The 20,559-nt window shown below is 27.5% G+C and overlaps 2 protein-coding genes across 2 annotated transcripts; one reads left to right on the forward strand and one right to left on the reverse strand.

Annotated features, from left to right (window-relative positions):
• The first annotated feature begins 399 nt into the window (after window positions 1–399).
• Window positions 400–795, forward strand: LOC136085620 (histone-lysine N-methyltransferase SETMAR-like). Its single transcript, XM_065806944.1, has one exon. The coding sequence runs from the start codon at window positions 400–402 to the stop codon at window positions 793–795; it is 396 nt and encodes a 131-aa protein (XP_065663016.1).
• A 1,207-nt stretch (window positions 796–2,002) lies between these two features.
• LOC136085621 (uncharacterized) lies at window positions 2,003–2,422 on the reverse strand. Its single transcript, XM_065806945.1, has one exon. It carries the CDS (start codon window positions 2,420–2,422, stop codon window positions 2,003–2,005), a length of 420 nt encoding a protein of 139 aa, XP_065663017.1.
• Between the last annotated feature and the right edge of the window lie 18,137 nt (window positions 2,423–20,559).

Consider the following 20,559-nt stretch of genomic DNA (forward strand, 5'->3'; position numbering starts at 1 on the left):
CCTCGAACCACGTATACAGCTGAGAATATTGAACGTGTGCGAGGCATTATTGAAGAAAATCCGCACGCAACACATGATATAATTAAAGCTCTGACATCGATTAATCGTTTTACAATCAACGAAATCATTGACAACGCACTTAAAAAAGAAAACTAATATCACGTTGGATACCCCACGAGTTAACCGATCAAAATCGCAAAAATAGAGTTGAGGCATGTAAGGAAAATTTAGACCTTTTCAGAAACGGCCCATGGAGACTATGTGATATTATTACAGAGGATGAGTCGTAGTTTTATTTGAGACAAGTTGGACACAAGTCGGCTAATGCTAGTTGGGTCGGTGAAGGTGAAAGTCCAAGAACTATAAGATGTAAGATGCGACAGGTTTCAGCCGAAAAACATGTTCTACATCTTCTTCAAAACAACAGGTGTTGTTCATTTGGGTTATGTTGAAAAGGGAGACACCATTACTAGCAAATATTATATAAAAAATTGTTTGAAACCTCTTATATGCAAAATAAATAAGCAAAGACCTAAAACAGGCACTCAAAATTTCAAATTTCTCCATGATAATGCTCGACCCCATGTGATTGAAACCGTCACAAATTGTCTAAACCAAGCTGGAATTACAATAATTTGCCATCCACCATACTCACCAGACTTAGCTCCATCCGATTATTGGCTATTCGACTTGATAAAAAATCTTGATGACGATACTGACGTCGAAAGTCAAAAAACTCGCATAACGAAGCTACTTCAAAGTATACCCAAAAAAGAGTATAAAAAAAACGTTTGACAAGTGGCTTGAAATGATGCAACTTTGTGTAGATAACAATGGATATTATTTTGAACATTTGATAAAATAAAATTTAAAAAAACTCTTCTTTTTTTTTTTTTAATAGGGGAGTTCTACGAACTTTCCTAACAACCTAACTATATATATATATATATATATATATATATATATATATATATATATATATATATATATATATATATATATATATATATATATATATATATATATATATATATATATATATATATATATATATATATATATATATATATATATATATATATATATATATACAGTATGTCAAAAAAGTCTATCACCCCCTGATGGTTTTTCAATAAAAACAAATTTTTATATGCTTAAATATAGATATTTGACCCGAATTTTTTTTTAAATATTGAATTTATAACAAAAAACATTTTTATTATAAGAAACTAATATTCTTATACCTAAAACAAAAATTATTCACTAAATTAGAAAACGTGTAAGTTAAAAAATCACCCCTTAAATAATTATTTTGCTAATATCAAATTAATAGTCTATTTGTGCGCCTTTTGCCTTGATGACTGCAAGACATCTTTTAGGCATTGACTTTACTAAGTTTTTAAGCCATTGTGTGTCAAATTTCTCCCACTCCTCAATGAGAATTGCCTTTAATTGCGACAAACAGGATGGTTTTTGATCAGCTACTTTAATTTTAAAAAGATTCCATAAATTTTCAATCCAATTTAGGTCTGGTGACTAAGGAACCCAATCTAACATCTTAATACTGTTTTTCTTTAACCACTCAGTAGCTAACTTTGATGTGTGTTTAGGATCTCCATCCTGTTGAAAGATAAAATTAGGAGATAAGCCAGCACTTCTGGCGCTTGATCTCAGTTTTTGCTTCAGAATGTCAATATAAACCTCTTTTGTCATTATTCCGTCAATGAATTCGAGTTTGCCAACACCACTCCAAGCAAAAGAGCCCCAAACCATCATTTGACCTATGATAAGAGGAAAAAATAAGTTAGAAGTATATATTATATTGAAATTTTATAATAAAGCCTAATGTCACCTCCCCCATGCTTGACAGTTGGTCACATACACTTAGGATTTTGGTGTTCACCATTTTTTCTCCATTTGCGTATGATACCATCAGAACTAAACAAACACATTTTTGTTTCATCGGACCATAAAACTCCTTGCCAATGGTCAATAGTCCAATTTAAATGTTTTTTAGCCCAAGCCAATCTTTTCTTTTGATTCTTTTTCTCAAAAAAAGCTTTTTTGGAGCAACTCTACGGACAAAACCTTGATTTTTCAAGCGATTGCGAACAGTTTGAGGATTTACTGTTATACCATGATCTGTTTGTAAATCTTTCGCAAACTTTGGTGCAGATAATTCTCGATCTTGTTCAACTTTTCGAATAATTTCTCTATCAATGCGTTGGGTAGTCTTAGCTGGGCGTTCTTTTCTTGGCAAATTTTTAACAGTACCCATTTTTTTATAACTTCTAATGATATTTCCTACACTATTAGGCTTAACATGGACTATTTTAGAAATAGTTTTATATCCTTTTCCACTTTTATAGTGTCCCAGGATCAGTTTTTTTACTGAATCATGAATTTCATATCTTTTCGCCATAATTTTCTTATTAAGAGCGTAAAAAAAAAAAAACTTTGTTAAAAAATTAGTTAGAAAAACTTCTATCAATCAAATTTGATTGTTTTTGGCTTATTTTCTGCAATTTTACTAATTTAAACAACAGAAAAGTTAAAAAATGATTAGGGGTGATACACTTTTTTGTCACTTTTTCTAATTTAGTGGATAATTTTTGTTTTAAGTATAAGAATATTAATTTCTTGTTATAAAAATGTTTTTTGATATAAATTCAATATAAAAAAAAAATTGAGGTTAAAAATCTAAATTTAAGCATATAAAATTTTGTTTTTATTGAAAAATCAACAGGGAGTGATAGACTTTTTTGACATACTATATATATATATATATATATATATATATATATATATATATATATATATATATATATATATATATATATATATATATATATATATATATGTATATATATATATATATATATATATATATATATATATGTATATATATATATATATATATATATATATATATATGTATATATATATATATATATATATATATATATACATATATACATATATATATATATATATATATATATATATATATATATATATATATATATACATATATATATATATATATATATATATATATATATATATATATATATATATATATATATATATATATATATATATATATATATATATATATATATATATATATATATATATATATATAGGGAAGTGGGGTCATAACAGCCCCCCGTAAGGTTTAGATTAATGAAATATGAAAATAAAAACGACCTGTGTTTTTTTATCAGTGTATTTCAACAACTAACAACAACAAAAAAAAGCTTTTAATTTTAGCAATTTAAAATGCAACAGTTTTTGAAAATGTTATTAAACAAAAATTACAAAAATCGCTAGGGGTATACTTTTCGTGGTACAATTTCTGCAGGTGTATCATTTTTTGTTTCTACAGTCTTGTCAACTGTTTGAGCGCTTTTTCTTTTTTAGTTTTTATAACCGTCTTTTTTGCCAGTTTCGCTTTATATGGTGAACTGGTGAGTATAGCTGTTTTGCCCTTTTGCCATCGTTTGCGAGTTTGCTGAGTTTTCTCATTCGAAATACTTACAATTTCTGCAGGTGAAGCAATTGTGAAAGAAGCCATAGATGTCCAGAGTGTTACCCAGCCTGATGGCGCCGCGTATAACGCGGTTTCCCAATTGGTTTAAAATTCCCAAAGGTTTTTAAGATCATGGTAAAAAAAAAAATTTAATCAGTCTCAGATTTAAATTGTTGCGCTAGACTAGTAAAAAACGCAATTAGTACGCGCGACAAGGAAATGAATTAAGTTAATCAATTAAGAAGATCGATTTTTTAATGTGAAAAAAAAAGTGTCGTCATTAACAAGCAAGATCATTCATTCAAAAGTTGAAAAAAAAATGTTTTTAATTTTTAATTGATGTCAGTTATTCTCCAGTTAAAATTGTTCTATGCGTTTAATAAATTATGTTATTAATTTATTTTTGTTATTAAAAAACTCTTTATTTACATTCCTGCTTTTTATCTTAAGTTAGGAAAGTTACAAATAAAATTTGCATGTTAATAAATTTTATAATATAAAGTTAATAACGTTTAATAATAAGTTAATAACGTTTTTATATTAAAAGATTTATTAATAATTTCGGTAAAATAAGTTAGCTGGTAAAGTAAACCGAAAATAACAAAAATAAAACTTGCAATGAAATGTATTGTATATGTTATATTTGCGTAAAACATAAAAGAAGATAATTAAATTATATTATATTATTATTAATTATTAACCAATGTTTACAATAATTACAATAATTAATTTTTTTTTAATTTACAAATGCAAAATTTACGTAGATATTTAATGTATATTTGTAAATTGAAAAAAATCGATCTGCCCCTTAAATGTCTTTGTTACTTACTCGGTGTAGTTAAGGCAATTTTAAAATACTATAGTGTCTGTATGATATTTTGTTGACTACTTCATATTTCCGTTAAAAGATCAGATCTGTGAATCATGAAAAGACGGAAAAAATAAAATGATAAATTTTGCGGTATCATAAAATATAAATGTTTAAGGCGAAAAAACCCAGACCGTAGATTATTATTTTTTTTTTAAATCTTCTTAAAATCCTAACTCGCTTGTCCAAATTTGTATAAGATTTTGAATAAATACGATTTTTAGGGTAAAATGAACATCATAGATTAAAAACTTTTAACGTTTATTGGCGCTTTTTCTTGATTGCAAGTTCTTTTTTGGTCGGAATTCTTGTATTTTTTGTAAAAATTGATAGAAATATTGTATTTTGACAACTATATATAGCTAATAGGTCAGAAACGATTAGAACTAGGATCTATTGTAAATTAAGGCACTTTTTCAAAAGATTTTAATTAAATTCATGTTAACGCCGATGAGCAAAAGTGATCTAAAGGCTCCAAAATGGTATTCTTTGTATTCACAATTAGGGGTAGTAAAAAGGATTAGAAAATTATATAAAAAAGAGAAAAATTCTTCAAATATTAAAAAAACCTGAAGCGAAAAAAAATATAACATCTAAAGCTTTTGTTTGACATAATACGCCTATAAAATCATGCCAATTTAAATAAATAAATTCGAATAATTTGTAAATCGCCTTAGTATTACACCGAGTATTTAAATAAAAGTTGCATTATATTTGACGGAAATTAGCGAGCCAACCAATTTTTCAATAAAAGGTTATTAAAATTTCGGAAACTTTAATTTAACTTTCATTTAAAAGCTATCGATTTAAATAAGTTTTTTACTATTTGAATTTATCTTATGGTAAAAATTGTAATATAAAATATGATGAACAAAAACTTAAAAAAAAGTTACAACACGAATTATAAATGATACATCCATAAAATATTTTCATTATCTTATATCGTGTGTAAATTGGAAGAGACGCTAAAAAATCAAAATGCCAATGAAGCCTACGATATCTTTTTAACTGAATTTCTTACTCATTATAATGAAGCATTCCCTAAAATTACTAAATTAGTCAAATCAAAAACGCTTTTAAACCCATGGTTAACGAAGGGAATCCTTAAATCTTCCAAAATTAAACAACGATTATATTGTAAGTTTCTTAAAAAAAGAACTTTGGTAAATGAAACTACTTATAAAAGTTATAAACGTTTATTTGAATCTGTTCTAAAACGCTCAAAATAAAACTATTTCTCTGAAAAATTAAAGAAAAACAACAGTACACAAAAAACATGGAACATTATTAAAGAGGTAATTGGCAAGAAAAATCTGGACCGAAATGCACTTCCAACTAATCTTAAAATTAATAATAATTTAATTGTAAATAAATCATTAGTTGCAGAAACACTTAATAACTTTTTTGTTAATGTAGGTTTGAATTTAGCCTCTAAAATAGGACCATCTCAGACAAACTTTCGTTCATACCTTACACCAAATAAATCTGTCATGTCTAATCATGAACATACAGAAGATGAATTATTAAACTCAGTTTCTTTACTAAAACCTAATAAAAGTTCGGGTGCTGATGATGTCAGTAGTATTGTCATTATTAAATCAATAAGTTTTATAAAAATACCACTTTTACATATTTTTAATTTATCTTTAAAACACGGAGTTTTTCCTGAAAACTTAAAATGTGCAAAGGTTACACCAATCTATAAAACAGGTGATCCTTCTGATGTCTCAAACTACAGATCAATCTCAACTCTTACCTGCTTTTCCAAGATTTTAGAACGTGTTATGTATAACAGACTGTTTTTTTTTTTAACTAATAATAAAATTCTTTACGATAAACAATTTGGGTTTAAATCTGGCCATTCAACCGATCATGCAATCATTCATCTAGTACACGAAATATTTATAGCTTTTGATGAAAACAAATTTACTTTAGGCGTCTTTATTGATCTAAGTAAGGCTTTTGATACGGTGGATCATAATATTCTCCTGCACAAACTTAAAAATTATGGTATCATAAGTTATAACTTAGCATGGTTTAAAAGTTATCAAGATAACAGGAAACAGTACATCTCGTTTAATGATAGTAAAACTGATTTAGCGACAATTTCCTGCGGCGTCCCACAAGGATCAATTTTAGGGCCCCTTTTATTCCTCATTTATATAAATGACTTAAATAAATTTTCAAGTATCTTAAATTCAATCCTATTTGCAGACGACACCAACTTATTTTATTCTGATAAGGATATTAATTCTTTATTTGAAACAATAAACAAAGAGCTTGCAAAACTATGTGAATGGTTTATAGCAAATAAATTATCCATAAACATAAAAAAAAACAAAATATACTTTCTTCCATCGTCTTCATGAAAAGAGACTCATCCCATTAAATCTTCCAATTTTAGCTGTAAATAACTCTTGTATAATAAGAGAGCGTTCATTGTTATTTCTTGGTGATGTTATTGATGAAAATGTGAGTTGGAAGGAGCACATAAATATAATTCAAAATAAAATTTCGAAAAAAATTGGTCTACTTTACAAAGCTAAGCAGTTATTAAATCAAACCTGTTTAAAATACATTTATTTTTCATTTATTCATAGCTACCTAAGTTATGCAAACGTTGCCTGGTGTAGCACTAACGTAACTAAAATAAATAAACTAATAATTAAACAAAAGCATGCTTTAAGAATTATTGGAAATGTAGATCGTTTCTCACACACTAAACCTCTATTCATTAAATTTAATATTCTCAACGTATTTCAACTAAATCTCTATCAAATTCGTATTTTTATGTTCAAAGTTAATAAAAAAATAGCACCTATTTTATTCAACTCTTTTTTGGAAAAAATATATCATCTATACCCAACACGATTTTCAGAAAACAATTATGTTCAACCTAAAACCTATTACTCTGTTACTAAGTTCTCAATTGCAAACAGAGGTCCTAAACTATGGAACATGCTATTAAATAATGAGTTAAAAACTATTTCTTCTATTAAACAATTTAAAAACAAACTTAAGCAAAAGCTTTTAATAAATGACAACGAATTAAAATTTTTCTGAAGAATTTGATTAGGAGTAATCACGCTTGTCTATTTCTTTATAAATATGGTTTAAATATATATTCTATATACATTTCAATTTGTACATTATGACCTTGTTTTTTATCTGATATAATAAACTTTACATTTATATAAGACACATTAAGATACTAAAAATGTTTTTAAAAATGTTTTTTTTTGTTTGTTTGTTTGTTTGTTGTTCGTGTATTATCTGTTATTTTATGATTTAAATTCAAAAGGTTTATAAATCTATAACCAGTTAGGAAAAAAAATAATTTAATTAAAATAATTAATTAAAAAATCTTCGTATACTTTTGGATATATTACATTGTAATATAGCCTAAAATGTTTTTTAGCTTTTATTTATCGTTATTTTATTTTGACGCAACGTTTTGTTTAACGTTTATTTAACGAGTTACTTTGTTATGTATTTTAATTATTGACATTTTTATTTAAAGGGGCTTGGTGACAAGACAGAACTTGTCTTCTTCTTGCCCCAGCCATGTATTTATATATTTGTATTGTATAAACTTGTAAACTTTTCTTATCGGCGAAATACATAATAATAAATAATAATAACAATAATACGATTACCTATGTAAGAAAGTTAAAAAAAATTTTTAACTATTTTAAATTTTTAGTTTTAAAATACTAAGTATTTTAAATATGAAATATTCGAAATCTTTCCATATAACTAGGGTTGTCAAACGTCTGGATTTTACAAAAATTACAATTTTACGGATTTTACAAACTTGTAATAATTTTTTTTTTTAGTGTATTCCTTCGTAAAAGCCGTAAAATTCTGGCATTCCTAAGTAAAATGTATAGTTTTTTTTATCGACTGTCGTTAAAAAGTTGTTTTAGCAAGTTAAAAAGTTACAAGAAGATCTTGGAAATTGTCAAAAATGTTTTGTTAAAATTAAATACTATTTAGCATTTTTTTACATTTATAATTTAAAAATGAAAATAAAAATAAAATGTAACTAATCGTTTAAACCTTTTAAAACTGTATTTAAAAGCGATTTACGCAATTAAAATAGATCAAAGTTTCAATAGATAAATTTATTAATTCATTCATTAAAACTGCAAACAATTGTCTTTTGTTCTAGTTTTCTCTCAACAATATTAAACAAAGGAGAGAAGCAATTTAAAAATGAAAACTGACGAAAATTGCTCAAAATGAAACAAGTTGAATAATTATAATTAAACATTTATAAAATACAAAAATATTCCTGAAAAATAAAACAGAAAAATATTCCTATGAATAACCCAGCAAAAATAGAAAATTTTTATTGAAACTTAATTGTATCTAAAAAATTGTATCTACTTTTTTAAATGTCAGAATGTAATGACCTTTTTTTTTTTTTAGCCGCACCTAAATTCCCAATTTCGCTAAAACACTGTATGAATTTTTTTTCTGGCTAACACCCTGATATATATATATATATTTTACCTTCAACATTTTGTTGTAATTTTTCAATAAAAAAAATCTACCGCGGCTGCCATTTTGATTTTAACGACTTCCAAATATAAAGCAGATAAAACGGAGATAGCACATTATAATTTTAATTTATAAACTGCATTAAGGAGGTGGAACAAAATGCAATGTCAGGTTTATTAAGAAATAATTTATTTTTTACTGATTTGGTAGTAAAAAATAAATATTTTAACTATAAAAAGAAAAAAAATTTATCTAACTCAAATTTTTTGATTTGTGGAGATAGAACAAAATAATTCTAACCTCGCGATTTGGCTTTCCAATTTAAATGTCCATCGAAAATTATTCCTAGTATTTTCATTGAAAAAACTCTTTTTATTTTAGTATTGTTAATTGTTAGTTCAGGTAATTTAAGTGGAAGGTTCTCGGATTTAGATGGTTTAGCAAACAAAATATATTTCGTTTTTTTAATATATAATGAAAGTTTATTTGCTATAAACCACTAATTAAGATATATTAATTCTGAGTTTACAATATAAAAAATATTTTTTAAATTTGAGTCAGAAAAGAATTAGTGTCATCAGCAAAAATAATATAATTAAGTATTTTTGAAGACAAATAAATATCATTAATATAAATTAAAAACAGCAGAGGTCCAAATATTGATATTTGGGGAACTCCGCAACTTATTGATTCAAATGGGGAATATGTTGAGCCATATGGTACTCCTTGTTTACGATTTTGTAAACAACATTGCAGCCAGTTTAAGTTGGAGTGAACTACTCCATAATTGCGTAGTTTATAAATAAGTATCAAATGCTTTTGATAGATCTAGAAAAATTCCGAGTGTGTAACTGTTGTTATCAAAACCATTGAAAATTTGGTTGGCAAGATCAATTACTGCATGTTCAGTGGAATGGTTATCGCGAAAATCAAACTGTTTATGATAAAGAATGTTGTTATTTTCAAGATAATTGTACAGTTTGTTGAACATAATATGCTCTATTATTTTGGAAAAACAGGAAAGTATGGAAATTGGTCTGTGGTTGGATTTCATTAAGTCATCACCGCTTTTGTATATCGGAATTATTTTTGCTAATTTTAGTTGGTCAGGAAAAATGCCGTTTTTTTTAGAGAAAGATTAAAAATTTTAAAAAGAGATTTTTCTATAATATCTGTGACCGCTTTTACAACATCAGGGTTAAGTTCATCCAGACCCGCACTTTTATTTGTTTTCAGCATACTAATCGCTAGTCGAAGTTGCTGACCATGCTTGATTATGAATTAGGCTATGAAGAATTAGAGGCAGCCTTTGCCTCCTTAAAAAAAAAAGGCTCCAGGATTTGATGAGATATCTAGTGATATAGTTATTGCAAACAAACACAGTCTTAATAGACCCCTGATTCATATACTTAAGCTCTCATTAAATTCTGGGATATTTCCGGATGTACTTAAATTGGCAAAAGTAATTCCATTATACAAATGTAATAATCATTCTGACATTACAAACTACAGGCCTATATCAATACTTTCTGTATTTTCATAACTCTTCGAACGTGTAGTTTATAATAGAATCTATGATTACTTCATTAAAAACAATTTTTTTTACCCAAATCAGTTTGGCTTTCAAAAAAATCTCTCTACAGAGCATGCAACCATTGAAATAGTAAATCAAATAACTAATGGTTTTGAAAATAATAAATTTACTTTAGGAGTGTTTCTTGATTTATCAAAAGCATTCGATACAGTGGACCATTGCATTCTCTTAGATAAATTAAGGCATTACGGAATATTAAATAAAACTTATTATTGGATTAAAAGCTATCTTACAAACAGAAAACAATATGTAAATAATGTCCAATCTGGAGTATTACAAACTCCAAAGTAAACAACTGGTTTAAGGCAAACAAACTCTCACTTAACGCTGAGAAAACAAAGTATATACTATTTCACAAAAAAACACAAGAAGAAAATCTTCCTCTCAAGTTGCCTAACCTATCTCTAAATGATAAACTAGTAAATAAGCAATCCAATATAAGATTCTTAGGAATCATTGTTGATGAAAAATTATCCTGGCTTCCACATATAATATATATCCAGTCAAAAATCACCAAAATAATAGGTTTGATGTATCGAGTTCGCTCCTACGTCAATAAAAATAGTCTTAAATTAATCTACTTTGGGCTAATTCATAGCTTCATCAGCTATGCAAACATTTCATGGGCAAGTACTCAAGCGGCAAAGATTAAAAAAATTTATAGTCTACAAAAACATGCCTGCAGTTTCATTTACTCAAAAAATAGGCGTGAACACGCTAAGCCCTTAATGAAAGATATGAAAATGATGAATGTGTTTGAAATAAATATCTACCAGCATTTAATTTTCATGTATCGTTATAATCACAATATCTCCCCTATAAGCTTTAATAACAAGTTTTAAATAAATAAAAATGATAGCTATAATCTTAAAGCGAATATGTCCAACACATATAAACTGCCTCGGATAATAAACAAATATTCAGAGTACAGCATTCTATATCGAGGTCCAAAAGTATGGAATACTTTTCAAAAAGGATTCAAAGGTACGGTAAATTCGTTAAGTTCATTCAAGTTTTTAACAAAAAAAGAAATTTTTAAAATATAAGAAACGTTTTTGGTTAATGATACTTTGAATAATTTCTCATAAATCTGTTTTTGTTTTATTTCTACTTTTGTTGGTTGTTTATCAATTTTATTAGCGAATTACGCGTTTCATTACGATATTTTATTGAAATTTTATTACGCATATTGTAACATATTACGATATTTTTTTGAAATCTTGTTATAGGGGCTCTATGAAAAGATTGCGATAACGTACTGTCATCCTCATCTTCTTTGAGCCCCTATCTGTTTTACTTATTTTATTTATTGAAATTTTATATTACGAAGTTGTAAAATCTTATATTATATTAAAACAGAGAAAGAAAAAGAAAAAAAAAAAAAAAAAGTTCATCAATTAAAAGCTCCGACTCCTCCATGAAGGAATCAGATTTTTTCAAAAAGGATTTAAATGATTAAATTCCCTCAGAAATTGCACCGGCAAGGTTTTTTCCTATATTTATAAAAAAGTTATTAAATGTTTCTGCAATTTCTCTATTAACAAAAGCATCTCCTCTATTATCATCTCTTTGCAATCTTTTTGGAAGATTATCACTTTTCAAATTTCTCACTCCTGTTATTTCTTTGATTACATTCCATGTTTTCCTTGCATTTCCAGATGTTTTATTAAGCAATTATTATTAAAATTAAGTATTAAGCAATGAAGAGTAGTAATTTTTTTTTGGATTGCTTTTTTAACTTTTCAAAAAAATTTTATGTTTTTTGTATTTTATTTCATTTTTGTAGTTCTTTTTTTTTCAAAGAATTTTTGGCAAAGTTTTTGTTTCCTTTTTGACGACTTAATGAGTCCTCTCGTCATCCACGGACTTAGCAAATTTTTGGAATTAATAATCTTTTTTAATTTTGGAAAGGCCTTTTCGTATTGCCTAGTGAACATACGAATAAACAAATCGTAGCCATCATTAACGTCATTGCAATCAGTCAATGGTTCCCAGTTTACTTCATGTAAGAGGTCACGAAACGTGGCGATTGATTAATTATTTATTTTTCTTACATATACAGTTTTTGTTTTTATTTTATTCTCAAGAGTTGCAGAATTTGTTATCAGAAAAATTGGAAAGTGGTCAGTTATATCTATTTTAATAATACCACTTTGGATTTAAGCCCTTGTGTAATTATTAGTAATAATATTATCGATAATGGATGCAGTTGTTTTAGTCACGCGTGTTGGCTTGTTAGTCATAGGGAAAACGCTGTATTGCAAAAGTGTATTTATAAAACCCAAGACTTGGTAATCAGTTTTATTATTCAATAAATTCAAATTAAAATCACGTAATAAGTAAACTTTTTTTTTTATGAGCTTTGGTAGCAAGTTGTTTAGGTGGTTTTTAAATTGATTGTAATTACCGTTTGGCGGTCTATATATTGCAGTTATAAATGTATTTTTTTTTAATTAATTATTTCAATAGTAAATGACTCACAATCAGCGTAATTTACTTTGAGGTTATCTACATGTTTAAAAACCAATGAGTTTTGGACGAAAATAGATACGCCCCCACCATTGCCGTTTTCTCTCGGTTGATGAATGGATTTATATCCTAATAATTGAAAGTTAGAATTTATCGTGTCTCGATGACATGAAGTTTCTGTCAGACAGATAATACTAAACTTGTTATTTATATTATTTAACATCAATTTTAAATTTTCAAAGTTTTTATTTATGCTTCTGATGTTTATATGTAATAATGAAAAATAAGACGATGAAGAATTAAGAACATGTTTAACATCGTCAACATTGTCGTATCTACTGAAATTTCGTCAAAAAAATTAATGTTTTTATCATTGTCATTAATTTGGTTTAGTGCGTTTTTCCTTCCTGATATGTCAAAAAATTAAAACTGTTGGCTTCTGCCATTTTAACAATAATAATTAAGAATATTATTTCAAACAAAAAAATAAAAAAAATAAATATACTTTAAGCATTCTAATGCGATTTTATAAATCTTTAACTACTAACTTAACATAAATAACGGCAGAATATTTACCGTTATTCCAATGAGTTCGCATTTCTTCAAAGAGATTTTTTCGTATGGTTAGGGTATCCAAAGAGTAGTCCTCATTTATAAATATTCCTGTTCCTTTTAACTTTTTCAAATTCTTTAAAATGCTAATTTTATCTTTATAGTTCAGGAGTTTTATCACTATTGATCTAGGTTTGCTTAGCCCAGTTTTTCCGGTTCTATGTGCCCTTTCAATAACTACACCATTTACATTTAGATTGTTTTCAAAGATATTAAGAACTTTTTCCCCCGATTCATTCAAACTTTCAGATTCGTTTTTGTTATTCCTTCGAGACGCAAATGATTTCTTCTCAGTCGATCTTCCAGTTGTTGCAGCTTATTTTTTTCTTCCGCATTAAATGCTACTTTTGTAACAATTTTTTCTTCAATTTTATTGATTTTTTCTTTCTGTGTATTTTGTGTATCAGTGATGCTGTTTTCGATATCTTTTTGTGTGTGTTTTAATTTTGTCATTTATTTTTACCATTTCAAATTTCCTCAAATTATTTTCAGTTTGCAAAGTTTTGCAAGTTTCTTTAATTTCTGTTGTTTCTTTCAAAAGGTTATCGATTCTTTCATTTGCAATTTTTAAATTTCCACTTATAAGTTTAAGAATGTCTTTTTGTTGTTTCTTAAACATCTCAGAGAATGTTTCACGAACTAATTTCACAGATATTTCTGTAGCTTCTGTATTTGATTGCATTTCTTTTTTATCAGTGTTTTTATTTTCATCCATTTTATTATTTTTATCCATTAACAAGTTAAATACCAATATGTTTTTATTTAAGAATATTTATACAAATATATTTATGTACAAATTTTTAAATAATTCCAAACAATCAAAAATTTTGAACTTAAAAAAAATAGTAATAATGATTTAAAACTTCAAAACAACTACGCTGCATAAACACGTCCGTTCACTTCCTTGTTCGTAAAAATTATAATCAGTGAACATAGAACAACTTTTACAATATTGTATTACAATTACTTAATGTTCCAGAAAACAGTATTCAAACTTAGTCCTCTAAACACCGATCACAAATGTACTGCGGCTCCTCAGAAGAACTGTTACAAACTCCACATATCCATTTGTGGCATGAAATACATTGTGTCCAATCTGGACCTCGATAACCGTTATATTCACATTTACAAATTCTGCATGTATTTTCGTCATATACCAGCTGTCTAGATGGACCAGGTTGTTGTATTTCAGGCAAAATTGCACTTCCAGGATTAATTTTCTTCCCTCTGGATCGTTTATTTTGCTCCGTTTGACCTCTGTGTTCCTTTAACATGTCGATGATTGTAGCATCAAGGTTTCGACCAAATATTTCAGCATCCTGTTGAGAAGAACCTCCTGGAATAACTCGTAGAACCTGGTCTGGATCAAATAGATACATACCAGCATTTCTGAACCCCGATTTTGAGATATCCTTCCCAGTTGCATGCAATTTTGAGAAGAGCTTTGTGAGCAGAATAGGAAAATGTTGCTTTGGAATTGTTCCCCTTACACGACTTTCTTTTCTTCATTTCTAAAACGCTTCGCCAGTAACTTTTAAGTGGTTTGAAAAAGGCAACGTCTAATGGCTGCATTAGGTGAGTTGAATTTGGGGGAATAGTGGTAAAATAAATGTTGTTTTCTCTGCACAGTGATACAACAGTATATGTAAAATGAGCGGCAAGATAATCTGCAATTACAACTTTTTCTCCCGGAATGTTTTCGACATGGGGAAGGAAAATATGACGAAGCCACAATTCAAAGGTACGAGAATCAAAACAGCCAGTTTTTTTTATATCGTATTTGGAACCTGCTGGTCCACCATTGCACCAATTTCCATTGAGGTTTTCTACTTTATAGAGCACAAAGGAAGGATTTAGGAAGAAGGAGGAAAATTAATTTTGTTTCTTTTTGGCTATTATCTATTACGTGCACAGAATATTACTGTCATTCAATCAATTTACGATTGAAGCTATCAGTTTACTTTACTGTTGAACTTTGAAAGACTGAATTCAAAAATATTTTAATTTCACAGTAGCTGACGAAGTTATACTGCTTGACGAAGTTGCCCCGAATTACGGTACACTTTACTGGAGTCATTTCTTGTTTAGTTTTTTAATTTAATTAAATTTACAACGTTAGGTACAAATATTCATTTTATTATTTAGTAAACCATTTATATTTAGTAAATTTAATTTTGATTAAATTTATATGGTTTTCGTGGAATTATTTATTTTATATTTAGTTTACATTTAGCTTAAATTACTTTTATATGGTTATTCATTTTTATTTAGTTTGTCTTTGATTTTTAATTAACTACAGTTTAGTGCAAATATTTGTTTTAAGTTTGTAGTAATTATCTAAGCCCCAAAATTTAGTTTATAAATTGGGGAAATATAACATAATTAATAGAAATAATAGTATAATTAGAGAAAATTTCATGAATTAAATTTTAATCGATGGGAGTAATTGTCCTAATTTAGTGGTATAATTTAGATAAAATACAATTCATGTATAAAAATAAAAGAAAGAAAAAAAATTTTGTTGCAAGAGAGACCAAATACAAAATCCTTGTATCGAGAATTTCCTATAAACAAAAAAACTTGCTTGTAACACACGAATTTATGTGCACGCGAAGGTAGGTAGTTGGTACGTAGCCTATTAGATTAATATGATAAATAAATAATTGTATAATAAAGTTTTGAAGATATTTATACAAAACAAATAATAAGAAAAAATGATATTATACCAAACAATGAAGTAAATATAACTTATGTTATTGCAGCAAGAATACGCATAAAATTACTAAGATGTTGTTATGGGGGAGAGTAACTTTTTCAAGGATTTTTAGACTCTCCATGGTTGATGGAAAAGTTGCCACCAATCTTAGTGAAGTGACTGATTCAGCTACTAGTTGCAGCATCTGCAACCTAGTGGCAGCAAGTTTAGAGGGCCTATTTTCAAACACAGGGGCCCTTTTTTAAATTCAAATAGCATTACTAGCCAAGGCATTACTTTATTGTATAGATAAGGACCATGATATGAGATAGAGAAACGCAAGATATTTGTTTTTTTTAAATGGTAGTTTAAAGTCTCCTTTTTCTCTTGAGTCGTATCTGTTTTTGCTATTATAAAAATTTTTTTTTTTAGAAATGGAGTGGACCATGTCCAAGTTTATACTTTAGCATAAACGTCATATTTTGGAATATGTCAATTTGATATATATTTAGTGATTTCAAGTGTTTTGAAAGTGGCTTAGCTTGTGAGAATTTAGCTTAATTATAAACTATTCTTGCAGCATGCTTTTGATTTTGATAAAGTTTGACTAGTTCGGATTTATGAGTACTTGCTCATGCAATGTATATAATATATATAATAGTAAGCATATATATGATAGCTATGTATGGAATTTTTTTTTAGAACAGCAAATGTCAAGCTTTGTATAGTATACTGATGTTTTTTCGATTATTTTATGTGATGTTCTTATCAATAAGTATGCCAAGAAACTTTGTTGCTTGGGTTCTCTTGATTTCATTATTTTCAATTTTTAGCGAAGGTAAAAATTGAAAATAAGTCGGTTTTTTTTGTTAGAATGAAAAAAAATGTATTAAGATTTTTTCTGTTTATTGATAATTTATTGAATTTAAACCAACTGCTTAATTTTTCAAATTCAATGTTTGCAGTTTTAAAATGTTCTGAAATAGATGTGGACGTATAATATAAATTAGTATCATGACATTCAGTTTACTTAAAGCTTTTGGGAGACCACTAATGTATAATAAAAACAAAAGGGGCTCAAGAATGAAATCTTGGAGGACACCGCATTTTATTCTTTAAGTAACTTTGAATAATTTTTTGTTATCTGTTAAGCAAAAAGCTTTTGAAACAGTTTAAGGCAACATTTATTATTCCTTATTTTTCCGTCTTTTTTGGTAGGATCTACAGTGATGAACGCTTTAGACAATTTAACAAATATTCAAAATACAAATTTCAAAATTTAAATAAATCTAAGGCAAAGAGCCTTATTTATTTTTAGCAATTTTTTGCAGTTTCTTGTTGATTATAATTTAGTCCATTGAAATTTTAACTGTTATTATAATTTTTATTATCGGTCTCAAAGGAGATATATAAACATTAAATTTTGTAAAACATGTTAGGCCAATACATACAAAAAAACTATTGAAATTTTCACCGATAGAAATTTATTATTATATTATGTTTTATTAAGAAAAAGTCTATCTTGAAAACTATTTGATTTTGTATAGCTTTTCCAAATTATTTCTTTCAAAATTTATTCTTCAAATTAGTCCTTCAAACTTTGAATAGAAAATTGAATGATTTTACTTTTATAAACTTAGTTTTGAAATTGTTAAATTGTTCTTGTATCTTGAGGTATAAAGGAAAATGATCTGAAATCCCCGTTTTGATGATTCCTGCTATTAGTATGGTTTTTAGAAAAGAATTTGTCAACATATAGTCTGTAGTAGAAGCCGAGGTAGTGGTTACTCGGCTGGGTTTGTTAATGATTGGAAGAATACATAACTGAAGTATATTGTCTAAAACTAATTTAGTAATCGCATATTCATTAGTAATTGCATAACATGTCGAAATTATAATATTTATCTATGATTTTTTAATGTTTATCTCAATCGTAAAAACTTCATTGTCGGCATCGGAGACTGAGAGGTTTTTTTGTTTTTTTTATTTAATCGCTTGATTATTTCGGATATATGTAGTAGGGTATCCTTCAAATCTTTTTTCCCCAGGATCAAATACTGTTCTCTAAAGTACTTAAGTACTGTTCTCTGAAGTACTCAAGTACTGTTATCTGAAGTCCCATGAGGTTAAAAAATCAACGAAAAAAAAATCAGCAGTCTTCAGTAATTTTTTCTCATCTTTTTTTCTATTAAACTTATTGATAATTAAAAAATTGAATAATAATATTATTTTTTTTTTGTTTTGTTTATTATTACATTTTAATTAATATATATTAATATAATTATAATTTTATACATAAAAAAAAAACACAATAACTTCATTAAATGAATTTCATGCAACAAAAAGGCAAGAGAATTTCGGTATTAATAGAACTGTGTTCACATTTACAAAATACAAAAGTATCTTAAAGTGCAACAATGTATTCATTGTTTATTTTATGTTAAACAAAATCTATGTTTATAACTATTTTACTCATTAAAAAAAAGCATTCCAAATTAAGCCGCTGTTGGTCAATTAAAAGGGTAAATTTGATTACTCAGCTTCGGTCACACGTTTTTGAAATTTTTGAAATGATGAAATGAATATAAATCAATGTAGGTTATATAATTTAATAAATCATAGTATTTTCTAAAATGGGTTGTCTTTGCTAGAAAGCCAAGAATAAAGAAAAATAGAGAAAGATACAGACTAATTTCATAAAGTTACAATTTCTTCTAAAGTATCCTATCAATCAGTTGCCCATTAACCAACTTCCCAACATTAGAAATGTTCTTAAATATATATACATTTTGTTAAATCTTCAAATTCTTTGACTTTAAAATTTACTAAGTCAGTTGCAGTTGTTCTCAAAGGTTTCCAGGCAAAGATCTTTTCTGAAAAGTTGGACTTTGTAAAGATCTCAACTATGGATGTGTGATGGCTGCTCTTGTAATTGATCTATAGAACGAGGCTGGTTATGAGAACTCATTAAGCCACTCAGCAAAAAAGTTGTTAAATACAAACATAAATAAAAAATAGTAACAAATACATAGGTAATTAATTAACTTAAGTAATTTTGTTTTTTTTTTCATATTATTAAGGGATAAGATTCTGAAGCTCCATACTAACTTATTCTAGCATTTGCAAATTAAGATACAGGAAGATTTCATACAGGAGAGTAGCAAACTCTTCAATATATCTGTGAGAAAAAAAAAGGAGAAGATCCAATCAAGAGACTACTGCTTCTAACACTAAAGTATTTGTTGACGTCATTATCATTCTTTAAAATATTCCCAATATTTCCTTTCTCTGGTTTCTCTGCAGGCAACACATGTTGGAGTTACACATATCTTATTTTATAGAAGAACTTATTGGTAAGAAAAAAGAAAGGGCCCGGGAGGGCGCTATATGAAAGATGCAGAAACCCTGGCCAAGCATAAAGGAAGAAGTGGAAAAAATGGAAGAGATCATCAAGTTTCATTGACATGAGCTTTAGGTTGGATCATCCCTGTACAATATTAAGTCTTTAGAGTTTTGCAAGAAGACATTGACCAAAAAAAAAGTTTAACAGGCGTGATTACAAGGAACTGTAAACTAGCTATTTTTTATTTAGGAGGAGATAAACCAGGGTTTCATTTTTGTCAACCTATATTTTTATCAATCAAATTTTTATTTTTAGTTGTTTTATACATTTAATAATGAAAATTTATTCTTAGGTTCATAACAGATGCTCTATACCTGCTGACCCTGAGGATGAATGAGAAGGCAGCCTAGGTGACAAATGATGAAGAGGAGATAATAAAGACAGCGGGATCATTTGTTTCTATATGCTATTGATCCTTGTTCTTAAAAGCCTATAAGATGAACAAGTCAAATATAAATGACTTTCCCAGCAAACTCTCCATGCTTGTTCCATGCATGGGATTCATTGGCTAATGACCGGTACCACTGCGCCGGTGATGCCGTTCATATTCCAATGGTTGGCCACGTTCGTTTTACGATCGGCCGACTGCGCCGACCTTGCCGACCTTGTTCTAGACTTAAACCATGTTGGTAATTGAAAAAAAAATTGAGTTTGCACCTACGTTACTTTCATAAAGACTCGCCACCTTGTAACTTTTTATTGATTTCTATTTGATATAATTTTATTGGAGTTCATTAACGAATGATAAGAAATCTTTTATAGCAAAACGAATTTTAGTGGCACATATATTTGGTTTTATTTTAAAAGTAAATCATATCATATCATATATATTCTGAAAAATAATTTCATGGGTGTTTACAAATAGTAATTCTACTAATCTTAA

This window comes from Hydra vulgaris, chromosome 09 (genome assembly GCF_038396675.1).
Source record: "Hydra vulgaris chromosome 09, alternate assembly HydraT2T_AEP".
NCBI lineage: Eukaryota > Metazoa > Cnidaria > Hydrozoa > Anthoathecata > Hydridae > Hydra > Hydra vulgaris.